This window comes from Ixodes scapularis, unplaced genomic scaffold (genome assembly GCF_016920785.2).
Source record: "Ixodes scapularis isolate PalLabHiFi unplaced genomic scaffold, ASM1692078v2 PGA_scaffold5__190_contigs__length_132052651, whole genome shotgun sequence".
Lineage (NCBI taxonomy): Eukaryota > Metazoa > Arthropoda > Arachnida > Ixodida > Ixodidae > Ixodes > Ixodes scapularis.
In genome coordinates this window covers 53002867-53029542 of record NW_024609880.1, presented here as the reverse complement: position 1 = coordinate 53029542, position 26676 = coordinate 53002867, and the positions used below count along the sequence as shown (strand labels likewise).

Below are 26676 nucleotides of genomic sequence, written 5' to 3'. Positions count from 1 at the left end.
TTTTATGTCTCCGTCTTTGTTAGCGCTTTTAAATTTTATATATAACTCCCCCCCCCCCCCCCCCAAAAAAAAAAAAAAAAAAAAAAAAAAAAAAAACAATAACTGTGCGATGCGTGTTACATAAGCTTGCGACTGATCACGAATAAACTCCAGAATAACAGGATGATGCAACCGCAAGCCTTTCAACTCGCATGGCCACGAACACACACTTATCTTTCTTAACAAGGTGACTGCGACCGCATCACCGAAACACACAAAAAACGTACAAGGAACTGATCCACTCTCACTTTTAATAATAATGGTACCGCTCGGTCTTTTGTTCTTAGTCAGAGCATACAAATAAAGAATTGATTAGCGCGTGATAAAGAAACAGCAGTCGTATTCAACTCACGACCTCGTTACCACACTACGAAGCTCGTACCGGGGCGACATAAACGAACCGGGAGCATCCATCAAGATGGCGTCTTCTGCCCAGTGTATCCAGCCGGATCGAGCTTTTTATTTCACTGTTGTCAAACTTTTTGAAAGGGGTCTATATAGGACGCTGCTTCCTGTCGGAACGCTTTTCAATGACTTTCTCACCACGGTTCATGTTGAAGTAGAATGCAGCCCACTCGTCCATCCAGACGGCGGCGACTCGTGCCAGATTTGAGAAAAGGACGCTTCCGACACCTCCGGGGTTCGGAAATGTGTAAGGCGACGTACGGCGGAACAGGTGACCCACGTGGGAGCACGGCACCACCTCGACGGAACCTCCGCACTGCCAGATCTGCCAAAGAAACGGTTTGCCCATGAGCCAGAGTGACAACCAACGCAAAGGCTTTGGTGAGCATGCACTGTGATGACTGTTTCTTAGACACGTGCGAATGGTGGATTTTGCGAGTTTGAAGCGAATATAGCGATTTTGACTAAATATTTTCTAATCTGATATTGAATACTTTTTCCAGGCTTTTCACTACCGTGCACGAAAATTCAGCTGAACTTGTGAAGGTGACTTTGACAGCTGAACTTCTGAGGCTGACATGTGACTAAAACAAAAATTCAGCTGAACTTGTGAAGGTTGTTTCCAACCCTCCACTTCTAAGCTCAGTTAATTTTAATGTAACTATATGAATAGGGTTCTTCGTTTTCGGGTTTTATATTGTTCAAAAATAAGGAGTCAAAAATCGTTTGCTATTTTCCAGGCCCACAATCGGGAAGAAATCCGGTTTTTTTTCTTCCACAAACCAGTCTGGAATTTGGGTTTTATTTGGTCCTAGCGTCGACAAAGTCTATGGTAGGAATGATTCTCGAGAGCACATAATCTTTTCACCTTCTCGCCCATTAACTGAAGCGAATCTATGCCAAGGTTACGTGAGTCGAAGAAGATCTTGACATTCAAACGAGTGACCGAGGAAATACATTTCAGAGATCCAGAATCGTTTCTATTTTCCGTAAATACAGCTGATGTCAAAGCTGGTTTTCGAAGAAAATTGGGTTTTACTTGATTTTTATAAAACCGAATCGGGGGACAAAAATGGGGTAATATCAGGTTTTACTCTGTGAGGGTACGGATGACAGAGGCAGAGTTAAACGTTACTTAAAGGGTTTAATAACGATGGCAAATTCATACGGCGGTTATGGCGGGAACATCGCATAGCGGGAGCGTCGTCTAGAGTTCCCTGGTTGGGCCAGGCTTGGCTTTGTGAACAACAAGATGTCGGCAGGTGGCGCTAGTAATGAGCCTGCTCACATCCGACTCCCTCTTAATAGGACCAAGGCCCTTTGGTCCCGAAGCTTTCATTCAGAAAGGTCGTAATCTGTCAAGTAGTTGGGCAGGCGCCGCACTCGTTGGGTCCTCGAGCTTGGACCGGGGGTTGCAAGTTCTGTGTTGACACTAGGCGTTGGTCCGGTTGTTAAGGGTTCTGCTTCGGCACTGGCTGTTGGTCCGGTTGTCACAGGGTCTGGTTCGGCACAGGCTGTCGGTGCGGGTCGCAGATGGGCAAGGAGGGTAGGGTCAACGTATGGAGGACGGAATACTTTGAGCTGGCTGGAGTGCGCAACTCTCTCGTCTCTTGATGAATTGTCGGCTGGATTAGTTATACGGCGAATCTCATAGGTGACTGGAGTCTTCTGTGCGATGATTTGATAAGGTCCCTTGTAGGTTGGAGCAAGTTTTGTAGTGCCATCTGTGATTGGTTCTTGACGTCGAAGCCATACATGCTGGCCTGGTGTAAAGGTGACATGGCGATGGCTCTCGTCATAGCGACGTTTCCGTCGTTGCTGAGCTTGCTCAGAATTCTGTTGCGCTTCACTGCGGCGTTCTGAAAGGTCTAGAAGTCTTGCTTCTAGGGTGGTGGTTCCAAGGCGTCGGAACTTCTCCATGGGCAGTTTGGGCACATATCCGTGCAGCAACTCAAAAGGGGAAAACTGTAAAGTTGCATTGACGGCTGTGTTCACAGCGAAGGCTGCGGCGCTTAGTTTCTCTTCCCAACGTGATGGCTCTGCGTTGCACATCTTTCTCAGCACCGAGATGAGCGTTCCGTTACTTCTCTCGACAAGCCCATTGCTTGCCGCACGGTAAGCTACCGAGAAGTGTTGTCGAATACCATGAAGAACCAAAAATCGTGTGAATTCGCAGGACTCAAAGGCACGGCCATGGTCAGACAGGCAGTCATCAGGCACACCGTAGTGGTAGAAGACTGTGTACAAGTGCTGAATCACTTCTTTGGTGCAAGTAGTTGAGACGGCACCTGGCACAATGAAACGCGTGGCAAAGTCTATAACGTTCAGAATGTACTTGCCACCATCGCTTAGAGGCATTGTAACGTGGTCCAGTGCAATAGTGCTGAAGGGGACTTCGGTTGTCGGCATGAAGCCCATTTTCCCAACGTTGCGTGTGGTAGGGCGGTTGTTGACCTGGCATGTTTGACATCCGTCAACGTACTGGGTCACTGTTGCAGTCATTCGTGGCCACCAATAGCGGTCCTGCAGTTTCTTCAGTGTGCGCTTTGCATCCATGTGGCCGCTGTTATCGTGAGTCAGCTCAAGCACAGACTGACGCAACTTGTGGGGCACAACAATTGTGTGCACGTTTGGATGCGTGCGACGGTACAGGATGTCATCGATGACGACAAAGTCCTGCCTTGCTTCATCGTCGGTCAGCAGTCTCTGATGTAGGGCAAGGCACTCCTCGTCTTCTTGCTGAAGTTGGCACAAGGTCACCATGGGCTCCACAGTGGCACAGGCAAGACGTGACAGCATGTCTGCGACAACATTTTGTTTGCCTGGTTTGTGTTGCACAGTGAAATCAAACTCCACAAGGTCCATAAGCATTCCCGTGAAGCGACGCGACGGCTTGAAGTTGGCCGTCAGGCAGGCGACTGACCAATTATCAGTCAGTAAGCAAAACTTCCGGTTAAGGAGGTAGTGCCGGAACTTCTGGGAGATAGCCCAATGAACAGCCAAGCATTCCCAAATGTTGCTGTGCAAGTTCTTCTCAGTGGCTGACAAAGCTCTGCTAGCATACTCAATGACCACCTCGTTGCCATCCTGGAGTTGTGAAAGGACAGCACCAAGTGCCACAGCTGATGCATCCGTGGTCACCGTAGTCGGCGCTGAAGGATCAAAATGCCCGAGAACAGGAGCAGAGGTAAGCGCTTGGCGGAGAGCTTGAAATGAAGATTCACAAGCAGGGGTCCACTTAAAGGTTCCAGTCCTGATGATGGTCTGGAGAGGAGCCGAAACCTTGGAGAACTCGGGGATAAAACGTCGGTAAAAGTTTGCAGTCTGCAACCAGGACAGGAGAGACTTGGCAGTTGTCGGTGTGGGTATCTTCAGGATGGCTTCCACTTTTGCTGGGTTGGGTCGTTTCCCTTCTTTGGAGAGGACGTAGCCTAGGAACGTCAATGATGGTACAGCGAACTGGCACTTAGTTAGCGAAACTTTAAATCCACTTGTCTGTAGCAGTGCGAGGACTTCTTCGAGCAAGTCGATGAACTCGTGAAAATTGGTGGCAAAGAGCAGGACATCGTCCAGATACACACGAACTCCACACTTGGGGTGTCGGGATCGAAGCTGCTCGAAGACTGCTTGCATGGCTTTTTGAAATGTGGCAGGGGCATTTTTGAGTCCAAATGGCATTCTTGTCCACTGGAACGTGCCACGATGCGTAATGAAAGACGTCTTGAGCTGGTCTTCCGGGCGCACTCGTATTTGCCAGTAGGCAAACCTCAGGTCAAGGCAGGCGAACAGCGAGCAACCTGCTATGTCGTCCATAATGTCCTCGGCACGGGGAAGCGGCTGAGCGACACTGATTGTCTCCTTGTTAAGTGGGATGTAGTTTACACACAGTCGTTTCTTGCTTCCACGAGAAACAATGACAATGGGGAAGGCCCAAGGGCTAGAAGACGGCACTATGATGCCCTTCCTCAGGAGCTCATCAGTTTGCTGCTCAATAAACTGTCGGTCATCAGCAGCATACCGATACGGTTGCCGACTGTAGGGTACAGCGTCTGGAACGAGGTCAATGGCGTGCTGTGCTCCTTCATAGAGTCCCAAGTCGTTGTCGTCTGTAGCAAAGAGAGCAATGTGTCGCTGCAGGACATTTTGAATCGCAGCAGACTCTTCTGGCTGTAGCTCTGTGCCAATTTGGGCTTCGTTTAGAATAGAACTTGTCTTGTTTCTCTCGAAACTGTTCGGGCTACATGTTTTTGGAGAATCACGCTCTGGCTGGGGCGACTTTTCATGGCATGCCAGAGCCAGCCACAAGGGCTGGTTGTCATCTGGGAGAGGCTCAAGTTGGAGACCACCTGTCGAAGGGATAGTCGGTGCAAACGGGGAAGAAGTCAGGGTGTGGAGAAGGACAGCGTTCGACATCCTCGGCAACACCTTCTCCTGGCACAACAAGACGGCACCTGAGCTGGGGTGGCGAATTTCAGTTGGATTAGGCGGCCTCACAACAAGTTCTGCATGTGCTGCTTCGAACCAGTCCTCTCCGAGGATCAGAGGCAGTGGGTTGCGCGCAAGTACCATCACCTCCACGACGGCAGAGATGGGACCAACGGAGATGCGAGTGCACAGAGTACCAGTTGGTACAACTGTGCTGCCACCAACGACAGCAATGGGTGGCTTTGTCCATGGTAGCAAGCTCAAGGTTCCGATAAGCTCTTGCGACAATATGGTCAACTTAGACCCACTGTCAGGGAAAGCGTCAACCTTGCCGATTGTTGGGACATCGGCTTGGACTACAGCACACTGGACCATTGAGCCCTCAAGTGGCTCAGAGTTCTGGAGGCAGGACATGGCAGGGGCATTGGTCTTGAAGCTGGCTGGCTGCTGATTACGTGGGGTCCTTGCAGCGGTGCACTTGGCGGAGAGGTGACCCAGCTGCCGGCAGTTGTAGCACACAGCCTTGCTCAAATCTTGGCCGGGGCGATGGGCGGGAGCTCCGTGTTTTGATGCGATGGCAAGGTATCGTGCCTCCTGCTGTTCTTGTGAAAGAGACGAAATGCGCTGTGGTATGGCAGACACACGTTCAGCTCGATTTGAAGATTGAGTAGAGGAAGGCGTTGCGTGTGGTTTGGCAACTGGTGGCCTTGCACTTTCAGCCTCCGTGCGGTTTGACCTTAAACGAGAATGGCTTAAAGTCTGGTCGAGTCGTGTTACAATGTCCATGTATGCAGGGACCGTCGCAGGACACTGCGCTGTGATGGATGTCGCTAGATGTTCGTCATTGATGCCTTGAACAGCATACTCTATGCGCTGAGCATCAGTCAGCACAACGGGGCATTTCGAAATGAGTTTTAGTTTTGCCAGGGAATAGTTCACGAGGCTCTCTGCAGGCGACTGCACCAGAGTGGTGACCTTGTGCTGCCACTGCAGAAGCGTAAGGCGATCACCGAACTGCGCCTGAAAGGCGGCCTTAAAGCTGTCCCAAGTTAGGCACTGGCGTCCAGAAACAGCTTTCCAGTTAGCGGCTGGGCCTCGAAGCTTGCCGAGAGCGACTGCGAGAAGTGTCGAGGGCTCCCAGGAAGCCAGTCCTTGTGTTCGCTCCAGCTCCTCGATCCAATGGCGGGCCGAAATACCTCCATCGCCGCTAAAAGTTGGAAGCGACGCGGACAAGTCCGGCAGGGTAGTCACCTGCACAGGGGCTGGTGCACGTTGAGACACGGTCAGGAACTGCTGCAACAAGCTTGTCAGTAGCTGCGTGGACTGCGCCGGGTCGAGAGTCGGGAGAGGCGATGACTCTTGCGGGCCTTCTGCGGAGGCCGCCGAGTCGGGAAGAGGCAGGGTCGATGGCGGTGGCGGGGGGCTTCGGGCGATGTCGTCCAGGAGGCGGTGGATGATTTCCTCCTTGGATCCGGCGACGTCAAGTTTGCGACGAGACAACTCGTCGCGAAGGTATTCCGCCGTAAAACCGGCGAGGTCGCTTGGCGTGGCTTCGGCCCAATTGACAAGAGGCATGGCGGGCGGGCGGGCGGGCGAGCGGGCGAAACAAAAGATGCGACTCGTTCTTCAGGCGAGTTAGGCAGGCGGTGCGGGCGGGCGAGTGGCATCCAGGCTCCTTGACATGTCGACTGCGCCAAATGTGAGGGTACGGATGACAGAGGCAGAGTTAAACGTTACTTAAAGGGTTTAATAACGATGGCAAATTCATACGGCGGTTATGGCGGGAACATCGCATAGCGGGAGCGTCGTCTAGAGTTCCCTGGTTGGGCCAGGCTTGGCTTTGTGAACAACAAGATGTCGGCAGGTGGCGCTAGTAATGAGCCTGCTCACAACTCAAAAACGAAGAACCCTATAAATGAACTGTGGCATGTAAATATGTTTGTTGCAGCTATCCTAATCGAGGGGATTTATTAATGTGCTCGCTATATGGAAATATTGGACAAAACGTTAGGGCGCGAACGAGCTGGTGAAGGTTTAACATGATTTAAGACAAACCCGCGAGACTGGGGAGACGACGAAAGACAACACAGTAAGCAGTCTCAAACGCAGCTGTGTTTGAGACTGTATGTTGTGTTGCCCTCCTTCGTCGTTTCTCCAGTCTCAGGGGTTTGTCTTAGCTTATGCAAATATTTTTTCTTACATTTCGAATTTGATAAAAAAAAAAACTATGATTGATAAACACGGGCTTCTCAAGACATCGCTGCCTAACTCGCATAAAGCGCGAAACACATGTACGACGAAACCTTCCGATCCGACGTGCGGACTGCCGGAATGACCTTGGGGGGGAGAGGGTTTTCGTAGCATCGGAGAGCGTTGAAAACCCTCGCCTCCGACCGTCGTATTGCGCGGTCGGACGTCGGATCGCACGGTTTCGTCGTACATGTGTTTCGCGCTTAACCGCGGCAGGTTAGCCGCATTGAGTGAGCTTCTCACCGAGCTCCTGCGCACTGCAGGGAAGCAATGCCCGGGTGCTCCGTGGGTGTTGCTTCCCCGTAGTGCGCAGGTGCTCGGTGAGAAGTGCACTCGACAGGCTTTAATCTTCCATGATCAACACTTAGAAAAGTATAAATATTGCAGCTCACCTCACAGCGAAAATCGAATAGCCTATTATTCTAAACTATTATTCGAATATTTGCACAATGCTACAACTGCGGTAAAGCCACCAATTTGTTCTTGAACAAGAACTGATCAACCTTGTTGTGTTTAAGGAGGCATAAATATGTGAATGTTTCGTCGCAAAACATAACTTTTTGTAGTTAATTTCGATACTTGTCTGGCTCACAACATGGCGTCAGGAAGCTAGTCATCATGGGGCTTTATCTTATTGCCTTCGTTGCACATCATATTTTGCTGCAACATAAGATCAACAGTTGATGCTCTGCCTCCAGCATGCGCTGGTTGCTTTGCCCGTTTTGCTGCTCATGCGCCGCAGTGGTATGAAAAGTGGAAAGCTTGCGCTGGGGGAGATGGAGGATGTATGGCTGATCTTGCAACAGCGTATAGTATTTTTTTGTTTGAAATATATGTGGGTCACTGAGGATCACCCAGATCCATCTTCCATCCAATTAGTAAAAAAAAATGCTTTAAAGGGACACTGACAGGGTATTTATGCTCGCAAGGTTTTCATTTGTACATGACACATGAGAGCCCAACTACACGGAACATAATTTGCGGCTCGAAATTTATTTTCTTTCCGCTCGAAAACCGTCGATCGAGGACTGGCCGGTTTGAGTCGCACTCACTCTCTTCTCCGAGGTCACGTGCCATTTTCAAGGGTTTAGGTACAACCACCAAATATAATCAAAGCCGTAGGCCATAAAAGGCACACACTCAATATTAAAAATGAAAAAAAAAATGATACCCATTTGTTGCGGCTTCTAAAAAGTTGCAATTACGTTAATTAAAAAAAAAAAAAAAAGTTGCACAGCCACGCGATTTTTGGCCACCGCTCTCCTCTATATTTCTTCTTCCTCACGAGTCCAGTTTCGGTTTCGGTTTCGAGCATTTGCATTTTTTTTACTTTATTAAAACTATATGTGATGCTGTAGCAAAATATTTAGTGGGTAGTCTTCTGACACCATTATGAATCGCCTGGCAAAAAAAAAAATGGGGGTGTCAGTGTCCCTTTAAGTAAGGTTTATAACCTTCCCACATCTCAAGTGTTCTTGGTACGTGTGGCACATACCCTAAACGATATCTCCATGTTCTCCCCTCCCCAGATATCCATCTGGTCGTCGTAGGCCCCCATTTCATAGAAGTAGCCCCTGTCTATCGAGAACAGGCCGCCAGCCATCACCGGGGTCCTGCAACAAAGCACTTGTCAAAGCTTTTGCACTCCTGTTGTCACTTTATTACAATTAAGTGTTATCATTCCAGTATAGCATATCGTAGTTCACGCGTGGTCTTGTGCAAGTCCACGGGACATCACGACGTCCTATAGATCCTGTCTCATGTTGGGGATTGTAGCTGCCATTAGCAACTCTGCCTATAACTAGGGTTCCCTGTTTTCAGGTAAATCCGATGAACTCCGAAAGACACCCGCCAGTCAAATTTTTGACAATTTGGATTTATCCGAAAACTTCCGAATTCCAAGGTCATGATGGCAAAATGAAAAGCCGGAAAAGACAATATTTTACGAGTAAAGTTTGTCACTACTCGGTGTTGGTCTTAAAAAAATACTAATCCGGTTTGTTTTTATCTTTGGTTATTGACAAAAGGGAATTTCCTATTTATCTCGTCAAGGTTTGGTCATGACAATGGGCCAATGTACCTCTTCTGGACCCCGCTAAAAGCTTCTGTTCCAGTTTCCAGTTTGAACCATACTATTGGTGCTTGTTAGAGGGAGGAGAGGTTGTGCTTTTGTAACAGTGAAAGATGTGAGCCTGTTGATTTCATGGATGAGGAGGAAAGCTGAAGGTTTTATGCAACCAGGAATTTGGCTCTTTCAAAGTACCAAAGTTTATTGCAAAACATTTGTTTTCAAGAGTTGTCGCGGGACACTTAGTAGTGCCAATTGAAAGGGTTTCAATGTCACATGCAGCTGCAAAATATTTTTCAATACCAGTGATTTTTTAAAATAAATTTAGTATATGTTTTTGTTCACACATTATTTTTATTTTCAAAGAAAATAAGAACACAGTAAAATTAGGCTTCGAATTTCGGAGAATTGGGAATCTAACAAAAATAAACTCAGATTTTTAAGCGAAAAATAAATTCCAAAAGCATGGAATCCTACCTATAATCTCATATGCTGAGGGTTGCAAGACGTTGACCAACCTGAAAGGAGCAGTTGCATTCCCGCTTCTTCGTTTGTGTTCTCTCTCTCCCACGGGGAACCAGCGGAAGTGAAGCTCCCAGTTGAATGCTCCCCAGTGCATCTCGAAGCTCCGGACGTAGGCAAAGGTTTCATCATTGATGATGTCGATGACAGGACAGACCACTCTCGTCCTATGTAAGCAGAAAGCTTGGTATCATTCGTGCTTAATAGGCTTTCAACTGATTCAAAAAGATGCCACAATAATGTGAAAACATTTCTTCTCTGGCAGGTAATATACGAAATCAACTTTTGAAAATTATGCACAAACTATTTATATAAGCAAACCAAGTGTATGTGCCACCACTAATAATATGTTTGGCCTGGCAAACTTGAACCAAAGAGTCGGGTGGTATTGGCGACCAGCTTTTTTCATTATTTAGTTATTAAGCCTCTGTTTTGTCTTGTATACCATCATCAGTGTATAAACGTAGTTTTTGAAACACCCACATGATAGCTAGCCAGGAATTAAGTATGAAGCAGGAATAGGGTTTAAATGTTTTTGAAAGTCAACTGAACTGTGAAGGTCTCTTGGGGAAGACTCCTCTCTGTTTATGCCATACCACTGGTTTCCAACCGTCTAATGAATATTGTAAGAAGGTCCGATATGCTTATTCAGTTTTTAAGTCTTCTGATGGTGCTTCCCTGTATCCATCTAAAGATACTTGTAAAAACATCTTTTAGAGAAACATAGCAAACGTGTTGTTACAAAGCGTTGCTGCGACGAAGCCGTTCTCACCTGTCTTCTGCTATCCTGGCTAGGAGGGGCTCTAGCCAGCCCCTGGTACACTCGCAGTGAGCATCGAGGAACGTCAGTACTTTCCCCTTAGCCTGTGCTGCCCCAAGCAGCCGTGCCCTGATGAGTCCGGTCCGGTTGTGTGCCCTCACTACCTTAGTGGGCACAGGCAGCTTGGAAACATACTCATCGAGTGGTGCTTTCAGGAAGGCTGCATGCAATAGTAAATGTCGCAAAGGTCACATTGCAGGCTCCTTGGCAGCATGAACATATGCCATTGGCACTTCTGCAAATTATTTACTGTCCAACAAAAAATTTTGGTATTTCATGCTGGTGCTTTATATAAACATTATATGCATTTGCAGTTCTGATTACAGCTTTTCAACCGGGAGAGAGAAACAAGGAAATGCAGCAGTCACGTGTTTTTGTTCTTGTGCATCTGTATGTGTTACCGCACAAAACATTAGCCAACATACATAAACCAAATAATATGCTCATAGGATTTTTTTTTTTGTTGTTTCAAGGGGGAGGGGTTTTAGACCAAGGGGTGGAAGGAGGAGAAGCAGAAGGTACTCCACATTGTGGATTGCCTTGTGGTTTGAAGTTCGCAATAAAGAAACTGTGTCCTCTCTACCACTGACAAATACAGATAGGAAGGAACGATTTTGATGGAACAATGCACTTGCGAAAAACTTTCTTTATCTTTCAGGGTAAAAAACCAATGTAAAATGCATAAAAAAAAAAAAAACCGAGTGTAGTAACGCAATATCTACGCTGCGACATTCATTTTAAGCTCGGAACAATTTTGTCTGTTCGCGCGTGGGAAACACTGAAAACCACTCAATCGTACAATTTTAGAAAGATTTCAGGCTCGTGGAGCGTTTTATGACGTTTCGACGAAATCGCCGATTGGCTGATGCAAGAGGTTTCGGTTTGCGACCAGCCCGCATCTTTTGACACGCTCCCTTACCTCCGAAAGAATAATTTCTTTATATCATTTAACATAGCATTTTTAAAGAAAATAACATTATAACATTTTTAATGAAAACGCACCATGATAGAAAGAAATGGGTGCTTCATCAATGTCTGAAAACATTTTTAAAGAAAACAATTATTCTTTCAAAATTCCTAGCAGAGAAGGAACTGTGGCACGAACCGGCGAAATGATGTGCTGTTCTAATGATGATGCAAGAATAAACTTTGATTGTAGGGCTCACTCCCGTCTTGCGAAGAGTGCGTGGCCTCACACATTGTCGCTTTGGCTACGTAGGAGCAGGACCGTTGGCATTGCGATGCGGTTTCGATAGGAAACCGAAACTTAAAAACGAGTACAAATTTTTCGGCGGGCCTTATATTTTTGTAAAGTGCACTAATTTAGTGGTTCTCGAGCGTGTCAAGAAATGTTCTAACTGAAACCATGCCTATAACTTTACTGATTCAAAAGTTATATATTATATCGAACGTTATTAATCTTCCTAAATTGACCCTTTGGCAGATACCGATATATGACTCCAACTCTTTTCTATGTGATGCATCTTTTCGTAGGAGCGATTTGGCCAGTGTTCCGTGCAGGGGCGGATGCAGGAATTTCCTGAGGGGGGGGGGGGGGGGGGTCAGGTGTTGGTCAGCGTACCATATGTTTAGGAACCCCTCCCCCTCTCCCTTGTTTTACGCCCTAAATTTTACACATGTAAAAATCAAGAGGGGGGTCAGGACATCCGGACCCCCCCTCTAAATGCGCCCCTGGTTCCGTGTAACAGTGTGCATATGCAAGGTGTTTTTTTTCTTTTCTTTTTTAGGCTTTACAGATTTGTTTTAAAACGATCTGTAAAAGATACACTAGCGTGGTCTGTGGAGGTGAGTTATACGGGGACATAATATAAGGATCCACTCGTCTCGATAAGTTGGATAATTGTGCTTACAGTCTGGTAATTAACTTTTTAAATGGTGAAGGGAAACATTGTCCCAATCGGAAACTCGCTAAGCGTCAACAAAAACAATAGTCTGTAAATAAAAATGAAAAAGCAGCTTTGAACACGCGTGGGGAGCGCGATAGTGCGCAAAAGCTGCCAGTCGTGCAACAGGTGCACGGCTGGCCGCGCGAAAACGATGATGAGCCTTTTCGTACTTCCAGCCTTGTCGCACGAATGGAAACTTCAGCTCACTTAAAAATACCTGGAAATATCTCCCTGTATACTAAAGATATGTAACGTTTTCTGTAAGAAGTAAAAATATGGCGCTGTAAACTTACTTCGTTCGCTAGCGTCATCCACGAGCAGGATTTCCCGCAGAAGGTGGCGCGGCGAGCGATTGATGGCCGAGTGCACGGTCCTTAGCAGAGTGGACCAAGCTTCGTTGTGAAAGACGATGATTATGCTTGTATCTGGGTAGCCCTCCGTGTTGTACTTCAACTTCTTGCAGCTATCACGGTAAAGAGATAGTTTTGTTATGAGGAAAATTCTAGAATAAATGACAAAAGCACTAGGGCGATCTCACTACACTCCATCTCACAAACATCTGCAGTGCAAACAAAGGCATGGGCACGAGCGCGTGGCTTTGACGTGCGCTCGTGTTCTTTCTTCAACCTCGATTTTGATAGAAAACAATGAACCACGAATGATGAATGCAAGTTATCAAGACGTCTCTGCCTAGCATTTACTCGTGCATAACAGCCACAGTTTTATTTTGAAAAAAAATTACTGCAATGTAGATATCAACATTTACACTTTCCGTTTCTTTTTATATACGCCAGGCTCGCGCGTGCACCATCCCGTTTTGAAAGTATGCTTTTCTCCCGAGAACGCAATGGACAATGTGCAAAACCGGGGCGCCCCTAGCGGTTGAGGTGTAAGGGCAGACGCAGGTATCTCTGGGGAAGGGGGGAAGGGGGAAAGGGGGAAGTCAGGTGTGGGTCAGCATATTGTCACGGGTGGTGACCAATAAACAATAAATAAACAGAAAGAAATAAACGTTTAATGTGGCGAACTTGTGCCAAAAATAAAAGGGTACAAAAGATAATAACGGAGCGTCGCGGGCGTCGAAGTCGGCGTAGCAGCAGAGTTGAACGCTGGGCGAAAACTGACTGTGGCTCGCCACCCGGAGCCCCTTATGTACATGCGTGGTCTTCTGGAATAATCGGCGTAGAAGGTTCGGCGTGTAGAACATTCCGACCTCGAACAAGCAACATGGTTCTCGAATTTACCAGAACATTACTTTACAGAGTCAACAAAAATGTGCCTCCGCGTCCAGGAATCGAACCCTGGCTTTCAGCGTGGAATGCAAGCGCGATAACCGTTAGGCCACGCGCGCGCTGCCTACTTGGCCAGCTGCGCGCGCGGCATTACTCCCCCCTTTAAAAGAGTGCATCGTCCCGATGCAACCCAAAAACAAAACAAAGCAAATAAAAAGGACGGTAAACTAAAGAGTCATTTGGAACACATAAGGTCCACAGTCCTATCGAGCGTAATACGGCTTCAGTCGCACGACGTGGACGACTTCCGGTCGTGGAGGGCGGCGTGAGGAAGTCCGTGTTCCGTCGGGCATCACCTCGTAGTTCAGATCACCGAGCCGACGAAGCACTTTGTAGGGTCCAAAGTAGCGTTTCAGGAGTTTCTTGCTGAGACCACGGCGGCGGATGGGTGTCCATACCCACACCCTGTCTCCGGGCTGGAAGTGGACGTCCCGGCGACGAAGGTTGTAGCGGCCAGTGTCGATACGTTGTTGGGCTTGTATCCGGAGTCTGGCGAGCTGGCGGACTTCTTCTGCCCGTTGGGCAACCACCTGGACGTCGTCGCTTCCGTCGACAGCCGGTTCGTGGGGTAACATTGCGTCCAGCATTGTCGTCACTTTGCGACCATGAACCAGTTGAAAGGGTGTCACCCCGGTGGTCTCTTGCACGGCCGTGTTGTAGGCAAATGTGACGTACGGTAACACCTCGTCCCATGTCTTGTGCTCCACGTCGACGTACATGGAGATCATGTCGGCGATGGTCTTGTTGAGTCTCTCCGTCAGCCCGTTGGTCTGCGGGTGGTACGCCGTTGTGCGCCGATGGCTGGTGTGGCTGAGACGAAGGATTTCTTGCGTCAGCTGGGCCATGAACGATGATCCACGGTCTGAGATCAAAACTTCGGGAGCGCCGTGCCGGAGGACGATGGATTCGATAAAGAACTTGGCGACTTCCACAGCAGTCCCTACAGGAAGGGCTTTCGTTTCGGCGTACCGTGTGAGATAATCTGTGGCGACAATAATCCATCTGTTTCCTTGCGTCGATGGTGGGAAAGGACCAAGTAGATCCATTCCGATCTGCTGGAACGGTACGGTCGGGGGAGCGATCGGATGCAGGAGACCTGCCGGCTTCGTCGGTGGTTTCTTGCGTCGCTGGCACTCGTGGCAGGACCGTGTGTAGAAGTGAACGGTCTTCGGCAGCTTGGGCCAGTAATACCTTTTACGAATTCGGGCCAGCGTACGGCTGTAACCAAGGTGTCCGGACGTCGGGTCGTCGTGACAGGCTTGGAAGATCTCCGCTCTAAGGTCGGTGGGGATTACCAGCAGCCATGGTGTGCTGTTGTCTCCGAAGTTCTCCTTGTAAAGTACACCTTGTCGGAGGACGAAAGTCGGCAGGGCTCTCGAGAAGACACGGGGGACAGTACCCCCTCGTCCTTCGAGGTGCTCGATTAGCGCGCGCAACTCAGGATCGTCTCTTTGACGTCGTGACATGTCGTCGGTGTTCACTGCACCTAGGAAGCACTCGTCGTCTTCGTCGTTGCTGCTGCCGGAAGGTGTTTGGATGGGGGCTCTGGACAGGCAGTCGGCGTCGCTGTGCTTGCGGCCTGACTTGTAGACCACAGTCATGTTGAACTCTTGTAGTCGTAGACTCCATCGAGCGAGGCGTCCTGACGGGTCCTTGAGGTTCGCAAGCCAGCAGAGCGAGTGGTGGTCCGTGACTACACGGAACGGGCTCCCGTACAAATACGGACGAAACTTCGTGATTGCCCAGACGACAGCAAGGCATTCTTTCTCAGTTGTGGAGTAATTTTTCTCCGCCTTGGACAGTGTCCGACTTGCGTAGGCGATAACTCGCTCGGTGCCGTCTTGCACTTGAACCAGTACCGCGCCAAGTCCAGCGTTACTTGCGTCCGTGTGAATTTCGGTTTCCGCATCTTGATCGAAATGTCCTAGAACAGGAGGAGTCTGCAGTCGTCGCTTCAGCTCGTCGAATGCCTGCTGCTGCTTCTCGGCCCATTCGAACTTCTCGGCGTCCTTTGTGAGGTTTGTGAGTGGTGCGGAAATCCTTGCAAAATCCCGGATGAAGCGCCGATAGTAGGCACATAGTCCAAGAAACCTTCGCACGGCCTTCTTGTCTGCCGGTACTGGAAATGCTGCGACGGCGCGAGTCTTCTCCGGGTCGGGGCGAACGCCTTCGTTACTAATTACGTGACCTAGAAACTTCAGTTCGTCATAGGCGAACCGACACTTTGACGGCTTCAGGGTGAGTCCGGCGGTCCGTATGGCTTGGAGAACTGCTCGGAGTCGTCGCAAGTGCTCGTCGAAGTCGCTGGAAAACACTACGACGTCATCGAGGTAGACGACACAGCTCTGCCACTTCAGTCCTGCCAGTACGGTGTCCATGACACGCTGGAAAGTTGCTGGAGCCGTGCACATTCCGAAGGGCATCACCTTGAACTCGTACAGCCTATCTGGCGTGACGAAAGCTGTTTTCTCTCGGTCCCGTTCGTCGACTTCGATCTGCCAGTAGCCGCTCTTCAGGTCCATGGATGAAAAGTATCGGGAGTGGCGCAGCCGGTCTAACGTGTCGTCGATGCGGGGGAGTGGATAGACGTCTTTCTTCGTCACTGCGTTCAGCTGCCGGTAGTCCACGCAGAACCTAAGCGTTCCGTCCTTCTTCTTAACCAGTACAACTGGAGAGGCCCACGGACTGCTTGAGGGTTGGATTATGTCGTCATTCAGCATCTCTTGCACTTGCTCCTGGATCACCTCCCTTTCTTTCACGGAGACTCTGTACGGCGATCGATGCACAGGGCGAGCGTCGTCCTCGGTAACGATGCGGTGTTTCGCAATGGTGGTTTGGCGAACCCTCGACGACGTCGCGAAGCAGTCACTGTATTCGGCGAGAAGGTCACTTAGCTGCCGTCGTTTCGGGCCTGGAAGCTTGCGGTCAATGTCGAGCTGCGCTGGCGCCGTAATGTGTTGCTGAGGTGGGAATGATTCTTCAGCAATCGCGGCGATTTCGGCGGAGTTCCGAATTTCCTCGACGTGGCCTACAGCGGCACCTTTCGTGAGGTGTTGCGCTTCTTGTCGAAAGTTTGTCACGAAGACCACGGTGCGCCCATCCTGAAGTTCAGCCACTCCTCTTGCGACACCTATTCCTCTTTCTAGGAGTAATTGAAGGTTGCCTTCAAGAACAACTTCGCCGCAGGTAGCTACATCGGCCACTACGGGTACGACAACACTTGATCGCGGCGGCAGGCTCACGTGGTCGGCAGCGACTCGGACGGCGGCTGACGCTGTTTGAGGTTTCTCTGAAGACGGAACGGGCTTGCGCAGCGTCAATCTGTTCTTACCAAGGTCGATGACGGCGCCGTATTCACACAGAAAGTCCATGCCGAGAATAACGTCTCTGGAACAGTCTTGTAGAACGATGAACTTCACAGTGCACGTTTCACCGCGGATCTCGACGCGAGCAGTGCATCTCCCGATGGGTGTGATGAGGTGCCCTCCGGCGGTTCGTATTTGAGGTCCATCCCACGGCGTCGTGACTTTTCGAAGGCGGCGGGAGAGCCTCCCACTCAAGACTGAGTAGTCTGCTCCGGTGTCCACGAGTGCGGATGCGTCGTGGCCGTCGATGACGACGTTTAGGTTATTGGACACCACTGCAGCGGCGTCGTTTTGGTCTCTGGTAGCGTTCGAGTGGGGGCCCCCCGACGTTCGTGGAGGATCTTGGCGTCGGTCGTTTTCGGCAACTCCACCTCCAGAGGTTGCCGCGCCTAGTTTCCCCGGCGAGGAGCGAGGGGGGACAGGTTTTCACGTCGTGGTCGGTGCATCGGCGAAGCTGGACGTCGCGGTGATGGCGACCGGAACTCTCGGCGGGACGCAGGCTCGGGGGACTGAGGTCGTCGTAGGTACTCGTCGATCTCGATAGGGCGTTCACCATGGCGGGGGCGCGGGTCGTTCGGGTGGAACCCGCGTAGCCCGAGTCGTCGGTATGGGCATCGGCGGTAGGTGTGGTCCGCTTCCCCGCAATGGAAGCACAGAGGGCGTCGGTCGGGCGTTCGCCACACGTCGGTCTTGCGCAGTGCGCGAGGCTCCGGGCAGGCGTACTGGACCTGGTCGTCGTGGCGTCGGTCATGCTGCGGCGCAGGAGACTGACGTCGGGGCGGCGTGACATAGGTGCGACGAGGAGGCGGTGGCCGTCGGGCCACTGCGGCGTAGCTCAACGTCGGTGGTTCCGGAGCGGTGCTGACGAGAACCTCAGGCTGCAGCGCTTGCTGGACTTCTTCCCTGACAATCTCGGCGATTGAGGGCGAAGCTGGGCTTGCGGCGGCAGGTAGAAGTTTCTTGATCTCTTCCCGGACGACGTCTCGGATCATCTCGCGGATGTCCGTGGTGTTGCAGCCGGAAGGCGAAAAGGAACCGACGCCGGGAACTCGGTGATAGTGGGTGGCTCGTGCTTGAAGGGCACGTTCGATGTTGGTGGCCTCCGTCATGAAGCCTTCGACGGTGGTAGGCGGGCTCCGCACGAGACCACCGAAAATGTTTTCTTTGACGCCACGCATCAAGACTCTCAGCTTCTTCGCTTCGGATGCTTCGGGATCGGCGCGGTTGCTCAGTCGCAAGACATCTTCCACGAAGCTAACGACGCTTTCGTTAGGGCCTTGAATCCTCGCTTGAAGAAGCTCTTCCGCGCGTTCTCTTCGTTGTTCGTTCGTGAACGTTCTTCGCAACTCAGCCTTGAGTTGCTCCCAGGAAGTGATCGAAGCTTCGTGGTTCTCGAACCAGTTCCGGGCGGTGGCTTCCAGGGCGAAGTAAGCGTTTTGCAGACACTGTTCCGGCGTCCACCCGTTATGACGGGCCACTCGTTCGTAGTGTTGGACCCAGTCGTCGATGTCTTCGTGGCTTTCGCCGTGGAAGGGAGCCGGTGTCCGAGGAGCGACGGGTAGGTAGACGACGGCAGGAGCGGCGGGGGCCTGCGACTGGTTGTCCATCGTCGTCTTCTTCGGCTTGGGTGTGTCCAGGAGCAAACCGTACTCCGGATCCTCTCCCTTGGTGCGGCGGCTGGTCCGAGTTTGAGGTTCCGCGCTGAGTGGTCTTCTCAGCGAGCTTGGAGTCGGGCTTGCACTGCGGGTCCTGGGAGGGGAACGCTGCACGGGCATGCGGTACCCCGCACCTCCACCAAAATGTCACGGGTGGTGACCAATAAACAATAAATAAACAGAAAGAAATAAACGTTTAATGTGGCGAACTTGTGCCAAAAATAAAAGGGTACAAAAGATAATAACGGAGCGTCGCGGGCGTCGAAGTCGGCGTAGCAGCAGAGTCGAACGCTGGGCGAAAACTGACTGTGGCTCGCCACCCGGAGCCCCTTATGTACATGCGTGGTCTTCTGGAATAATCGGCGTAGAAGGTTCGGCGTGTAGAACATTCCGACCTCGAACAAGCAACATGGTTCTCGAATTTACCAGAACATTACTTTACAGAGTCAACAAAAATGTGCCTCCGCGTCCAGGAATCGAACCCTGGCTTTCAGCGTGGAATGCAAGCGCGATAACCGTTAGGCCACGCGCGCGCTGCCTACTTGGTCAGCTGCGCGCGCGGCAATATCACATGTTTAACCCCCCCCCCCCCCCCCCCCCCCAACCCCGTTTCCACGCCCTAAAATTTTACACCTGCAGAATTCAAGAGTGGGGTCAGGACATCCGGACCCCCCCCCCCCCCCCCCCCCCCCTTCCCCCTCTGAATCCCACCCCTGCTCAGGTCCACTCTGGAAAACATTTGTCAGCGAGGATTTTAGTATCGGTTCCCTCCGTCAGACCGTGGCCAGCCGCAATCGGACACCGTGAACCTGCACTATACTCCTCAACGCAGCATATACCTCACCAAGTCTTTGCAGGTAGACTATCCTGTGCATGTCATGCAGTAAGCATACTTCTTCTGACTTTATGAGGCGGTAACTAATTCAAGGCGAAGGCAAGTTTCGGAAAGTAGAAGACGGTGGCAGCTAGTGGTCAAATGAATCGGGGTAATGAAAGTGAAAAATGAAAATAGCTTAGGAACGAAGGATGAAACATTACATAATGACATTATGAAAGCCCGATACTAATGTTGATGCTGGTCCTGCTTGAAGTCTGTCGAAGTCGAAAGCCAACACCCACAAGGAGTTGGTGCTTAGAGCAGTGTACGCCGATTTACAGTGGGTTTAGTGTCGCTGAAGCAACGTGGCTTGCATTTGTCTTGAATCAGTTACCATCTGATAAAGTCACGAGAAGTATGCTTACTGCATGACATGCACACGTAGATCAGCCTACGAAGACTCGGCGAGGTATGCTGCGTTGAGAGGAGTGCTGCAGGTTCGCGGTGTCCGCTTGCGACTGTCCGCAAGCGTACACCTCCTCCTTCCATTTTTCGACGAAGGATTTAGTTTCGGTTTCCTCCACCGGACCGCGGCTGGCAGCGGCCCGATGGAGGAAAGCGAAACTAAATCCTTCGTCGAGAAATGTTTCCCAGAATGCACCTGAGTCGCTAGGGGCACCTCGGTTTTGCACATTGATTGTCCATTGCAATGTTCACAGTTTTTCAAGAGTTAATCGCGGCGTTTTACCCCGTTGAGCGCGCTTCTTACCGAGCATGGGTGCGCCGCGGAGAAGCAACACCCGCGGATCTGACTTTTGTGGGTATTGCTTCTCCGCAGTGCACTTGTGCTCGGTAAGAAGCACGCTCAACGGGGCTAGTAGTGAGAGATGGTTGGTACATCGTTCGTTTTGACAAAAGCGCCAAAAGACAAGGACATGCAGAAAGTAAGAGACACAACACAAGCGTTTCATTGACGTCAGGGGAACTGCAATTTGTGGATTTAAGATTATATTTTCAAGAAGAGCCCGTGTGCTGGGGGAGTATAGATCACGTTCAAAGAAATGGGTATTGCCCTTCAATTCGGCCCACTCTAAGTTTATAAAAAAAACGGGTCGCTTCCTCCCTAATGAATGCATCCCTTGCCAAATCGTGCCAACACACCATGAACAGTAGCTTTTTCAACCAGGCGCCTGAGATTGTCGGGCTACCTTGATCGTTTTCTTCAGAGGGTGGCCGAAACACTTGTTTCTAAAATTAAGAGGAAAAATAATGATGAGGAAGCACCGAGGTCCAGGAAAAAAGTGAGACCCGTCGTACACACTGCGACACTGTTAGCGCGAACACGACATCGGGGGATTTTCGCATTTTACTTCTCAATAGTATTAGCGAGCACGAAATTTTATCATTTACATTATAGAACTAAATGAGCTTTTTCCGTAGCAAAAATAACTTGGATGACATCCCTTAGTTTTAAAGAGAAAAACTGGAAATACCGGGCGATCGCTTGTTCGCGCTAACAGTGTCGCGCTCTGTACACAAAAGTCTAATACAACATAAAAAGGTGGCGTCGCATTTTGGTGTGCCGGTAGTGTTTTCGGCTGCAGAAGAGCTGTCTGGTCTCTGCCGAAAAATCAACAACAAAAAGGGGAGGGTGACGTGTGCAAAAAGAAACGCTCAAAGCAGTTCGTAGACTGTGCCTTCTCGGTCGTGTATGAAACTCTCATGACTTGCGTTAAGGCGCACGTAGGTCAAACGGGCAGGTGCGTCAATGGCAGGACACGAGAGCACGCGCTGTCAGTAGGGAATTCCCCCTCGGGCAATTCGGCAATTCATTGTGGTTTAGAACTGGAAAAAAAAAACATTCTAGGGAACTTAAGAAACAAGATCTCGAGATAATTGTAAGAGTCACTCAACATCAGAATGCGAGGGGGGTTGACAGATGCATAAGTGCCCTGACAGTTCATTTAACAGATAACTAATTTGTATTCCTCCCTGAGAAGCCCCAATTGGGTGTATACATATATTCGTGTTGCTTCAGTAAACAGTCAGTTGAACTGCTTGTGTTGTTCCTCTCACTTTTAGTCCTTGTCTTGTGGCGCTGTTATCAAAAAGAACAACGGGGCTATTACGCCGCGATCAACACTTTCGTAAAATGCGAATATTGCAGTTCATCCCCAAGCGAATATCAACTAGTGTGTTATTCGAAACTATACTATTAGAAATATCGAATATATACAGGGTTTTTCACCGAAAAAATAAACTGCGCTCATTGTCCGCCCAAATAGTAGCACTAGCTGTCCGAACCATATGCCAAAGCTTCATAACTAACGATTTTCTCATTCAAGGGTTGTAAGCCATTTTGTAAACAAATGGGGCCCGTTTCTGCCCGTTTTCGTTAACTGACGCCATTCACCTTTATGTATTCGAAAGCTCCGCCGGCTGCCATTCTCCCATGGAAAATTTCAGAAAATCACTTATAGCGTTTGAATAAAATAAGGGTTAGTTCTCATACTTTGGCGGTTCGGACCTCTGGCGTATACGCTTGGGCGGAAAATGAGCTTTCGGCAACGCGTAATTTATTTTTGCGCTGAAACGAAGAAAAAAGCTTTCACCCTCTTCATCTTGGTGAAGGAGGAAGAGCAGCGGAGCTGTACTATGTGCCGTCATCTATGAGAAACGCGGGAACCAGACAACAGGCAAGCCGGATGTCTGGTTGCCGCCTTCGCTCATAGATGGCGGTAGCTGTCCAGAGGGTTGTGTCGAGATTTATTTGTCCACGGACACGAAACTGGGAAAATTAGCCCTAAACAACACCGCTGTCAAAAAAAAAACAAAAAAAAAACACAACCTTGTAGGTTACTTTAAAAAAATTAATAAAACTACGGGAACCGCGAGGGCGGCGGAGAAAAGCTCACTGGAGAATAGCTCACCGGAGAAAAGCTCACCGGAAAACCGCCAGATGAGTAGAAAAGCTCACCGGCCCTTGACCGATCGCGGAGAAAAGCTCACCAATTTCTTTTTCTCTTTCTTCGTAGGTTAGCGGATTGTGCGTCCCACGTGGCACTTTAACACAATTTTAATTCGTCGTATTATTGCCGCGCACGCAGCTGACCAAGCAGGCGGCGCGCTCGTGGCCTAACGGTTATCGCGCTTTCCTTCCACACAAGGTTCGATTAAAGAGTCAACAAAAATGCGGATACGCATTTTTGTTGACTCTATAATGTGATGTTCTGGTAAATTTGAGAACCGTGTTTTTGATTCGAAGTTAGAAAGTTCTATGTGCGGACCTTCTACGTCGATGGTTCCAGAAGCCCACGCGTGTACAAAAGGGGCTTTTCGTAGCAAGCCGGAGTCAGTCTCGCCCCAGCGTTCGACCCTGCTGTTACGCCGACTTCGACGACCGCGACGCTCCGTTGTTATCTTCTGTTTCCTTTTTGTTTTGGGCACAAGTTCGCCGCACTAAACGTTTCAGTTTCCTCAGTTATTCCTTGTTTGTCACCTTGTCATTCGTGACATTATTAAAATATTGTACTTTTTTTAATATTCTTGAAATTTATTGGGCATATGTACTAATTCCTCCGAAATTATTAATCACCCATTCTGCATATTAATGACGCCGCAAGTATAAAATCAGAACATAAGACACTTGCAAAAAAAGACAACAATTTATTGACAGCTTGACAGTGCGCCGTCGGTAGCTCTGTCAGATGAAGAGGTTTATTTTTTTTTTGCGAGCTAATATGAATACCGGTGTGGTGAAGCGTTTCAGCTCCGAAGATTGTGTGGTGCCCGATAGATAAGTAGGTGTTTGTTGATGTAATCCGTGTCGGTTACGCTGTTTTCTTTTTGTTTCATTAATAAAGCTTTAGTCGCGAGAACAGCTTCGTCCTGTCGTCTTTGTTGTCTTCACTCCGTCTTCGTCGTTTGAGCGGTTTTCTTCGTGTATAACGTTTACCAACTCGCCCAATTCGCTACCTTACAGAAGACTAGTTCTTATATAGGTCACAAGTAATAACGGTGACAGTGTGCAGCTCTGAAGGTTATGGGTGGTTGGCGGGAAAAGAACACTATCACACAAAGACAACGCGTGGGAAAACGAGCAGGAACGGCTAGAAAAAGTGCGTGTTCGTGGAAGAAAGAAACCTCGATATCCCACTAACCGTTCAAACCTGTTTTCAAAGTTAACAAAAGCTTCAAAGAGAATTTCAGGCACCGCATTGTTGCGCGTGCACTTTCGGATTTTCGGCATTTACAGTTTTGATTTGCAGGTTTTAGACAGAATTATAAAGCTTTCTGACTTCTTCCTATTCTTCAAGTTCATAAAGTTTTCAGTTAGGCTTTCGTTGCCTAGAGAGTAAACCACAGAAAACACTCGCCCGCAATTATTAATTTGGGTAAGCTTAACAAATATTACAAGAAAAGGACTTTTTCTTTCTTACGAAACTGACGAATTTTAGTGATAATAAATCGATGTATGTTACGTACGATCCGACAGCCTCCGCATGAATGTAATAAAAAAAAAATCGGAGTTTTTCGCCGCATACGCGCAATGACCGGTGAGCTTTTCTCCGCATCCGCTGGTTTCGCGGTGAGTTTTTTTCCGTTGAGCTTTTCTCCAGTGAGCTTTTCTCCGATGAGCTTTTCTCCTGTTAGCTTTTCTCCGCTGAGCGTTTCTCTGGGATTCGATCCGCGAATTCGGTCTAGCTAAGTAATAATAATAATAATAGAAAGTATCATAGACCTTCCTTTGACTTGGGCTTATGTACTTACCCCTGTTTCCTGGCATCGGGCAGAGATCGGTTGAGAGCTATCTTGTCGCTGACTAGAAGATTAAATTTGTTGATATGGAAGAGCAGCTTCATCCTAGCGTCCTCGTGCGGCAGTGCCACGACGGGCTGTCCGCGTTCCCCGGCGTTTTTCACCGGGGCGAAGTCGTTGGCATTGAGAATCTCTGCGGGAAAAGAAGAATAGTCCGCCTCGCTGGAAACCTTCTTACCGCCACAGTCCGATGAATGGCATGCTCAGGTTGTTAACAGAATTCTCAACTTTCATGACCTATAGGGAGCGCTCATTGAGGTGGCTGTCATCTAGGTAGTCGACCTTGAGGAGGAGTACGAGGTTGGGTCGGAGGCGCGTCATTGCAATTTTGTCCAATACGAGCAGCGTTAGAGCATATTTCAATTTTGTTGTATGTCACGAGGGTGTGTAAGAAAGCACCTTCATTGTGAAACCTACCATCCATGAACTAAAGGAGCGTGAATCTCACTCTGCGGTATCAGCGGTGTAATTAGTTGGGGCGCATATAAAACAAAGTCCTCCCCCTCCCCCTCCTCCCCGAAATCGCATGGTGGGACTAGAATGTTCCTACGTTTTTGTGACATCGCTACGCTCTAGCCTGTCATCTGAAGGGTGTTACTGCATGGAGCACCTTTAAAGTGTTAGCCCTGAAAAAAAAGAAGAAAAGAAACGAGAAGCACCTTTAGGACTGTAAAACGTTCTAGCTTGTAAGTGACAGTACCTATTTTTTATATTTAATTTGCAACTATCGTTGAGCAGGTGTGTACCCGAAGCAATAGTATATCCTGATTAGCGACAGGCGGTAAGAGACCTTTTTCAAGAGGCCATCAAGCAACATTGGCGGTCGCCATTTCTGGACACGAAACGTGTCCTTGAATCCGAGTAGTCGCCGAAAGCTGACTCAGCCCTCGTGTCCAATACGTGCTCAGAATACGAATGAGCAGACAATGGCGGATGCGGATAATTGGCGCAGCAGGATGACGCGCACTTTCGAAAAGGTCAACCGCGAGACAGACACGGCCTACCACCCCTACGGTATGAAGACTGGTTGACCGCTATCAAGAACTACAAAACAAGAAAGCAGATCATGAACTCGCTCATCTCAGGTCAGCTAGCGAACCTGACACAACACAGCCAATCTCGAGCTTCCAGCCCATCCAACCTGATCTCTCCCATTCACGCCAGAGGATAACTATAGTCAAGCTATCTTGGTTCGCCTTTCCTCTTAAAACCCCTTCTATCAAGTCACTGACAATGTGAGGACGGCAAGAAAGTGCTTCGGTTGTACCGCTTCCAGCGCGAGTTTCCTATATTCGACAACGCTTCGGCGTCTCATGCTCGCGCGCGCAGTCAAAGCATGGCGGAAGGCGTGGAACGAGTGCATGGAGGCCGGGCGTTCCAATTTCCAGACACGCCCTGCTGCTTTCATTCTGTCACTTACTATTGGCGCCGAGGTGTGCCGTTATGACAGGGTTTTGTCACTCCGTGACGTCACGAGTTGTGATTTCGGCTGCTATCTTATCATCAGTTGCGAGAACCGGTACGATGGTGAGGGTAAAAAGCACGGTGAAAGCTATAGGAACCGTCGCGTTCCTAAACCAACGCCGTCGAAGTTGACGGTCTGCCAATGCTGCTATGCCCGTCGTTTGACCAAACGTGGGGAGCCGACCAGACAGAAGGCACACGTCCGTACCATCGGTGAGGTTCGGGGTGACCTCCCAGGGCAGGCCCTTGCCCATGTAGTGCCCGACGATGACGTGGATACCCCGGCGGTTGATGTACTCCTTCTGGTGCGCGTCCTTGCGGATCCAGAGGCGCACGTCCGGGTCGTCGTCGTCCTCGACCGTGGTGTGCAGCGCCAGCACGAGCAGGAGCGCCGACGACGTGACGACCAGCGCCACCAGGGCAGGGGACCTCCGGAGTCGGCGTCCCCACGGACGAAGACGCATGCTGAGGACGCCCGATCCGCCCGTCGACCATCCACGCAATGAGGGACGTCTTCAGCCTGCCTTCGTTCGTGGCCTTGAGTGAAGACGACAGATCCTGCGCAAAACGACGCCCATCTAAGACCGCATGGTAGCGGACTAGCGGTATAGTAACCTCAAAAGCAGACCGGCCCTACACTGTGAAAACTAAAATGTGCAATATTTTTTTATGGGGGGTGGGGTCGGAGGGAATTGGGTTAGATTTGTAGATCATGGGTTCTTAGGTAGCGAGAGGCGTCCCCGGAATATACTGATGGGTTCCCGAGCTTCGAAATTTCTTCGACCGTCCTTGCCCCTCAGTAAAGTGTCTTTTTTTAGGTCATCCACTG

At 49.5% G+C, this 26676-nt stretch overlaps 1 protein-coding gene across 1 annotated transcript in view; it reads right to left on the bottom strand.

The window, feature by feature from the left end:
* The window catches only part of LOC121838089 (polypeptide N-acetylgalactosaminyltransferase 1-like), a 34781-nt gene extending 8455 nt beyond the window's left edge, over nucleotides 1-26326 (bottom strand). The window contains exons 1-7 of the mRNA XM_042294148.1: nucleotides 26056-26326; nucleotides 24336-24516; nucleotides 12730-12899; nucleotides 10482-10689; nucleotides 9706-9876; nucleotides 8615-8732; nucleotides 583-769 (exon numbers count right to left, since the gene is read on the bottom strand). Of these exons, the coding sequence (XP_042150082.1) occupies nucleotides 583-769; nucleotides 8615-8732; nucleotides 9706-9876; nucleotides 10482-10689; nucleotides 12730-12899; nucleotides 24336-24516; nucleotides 26056-26311 (1291 nt within the window). The 5' untranslated portion in view covers nucleotides 26312-26326. The remainder of the gene's footprint in view (nucleotides 1-582; nucleotides 770-8614; nucleotides 8733-9705; nucleotides 9877-10481; nucleotides 10690-12729; nucleotides 12900-24335; nucleotides 24517-26055) is intronic.
* Between the last annotated feature and the right edge of the window lie 350 nt (nucleotides 26327-26676).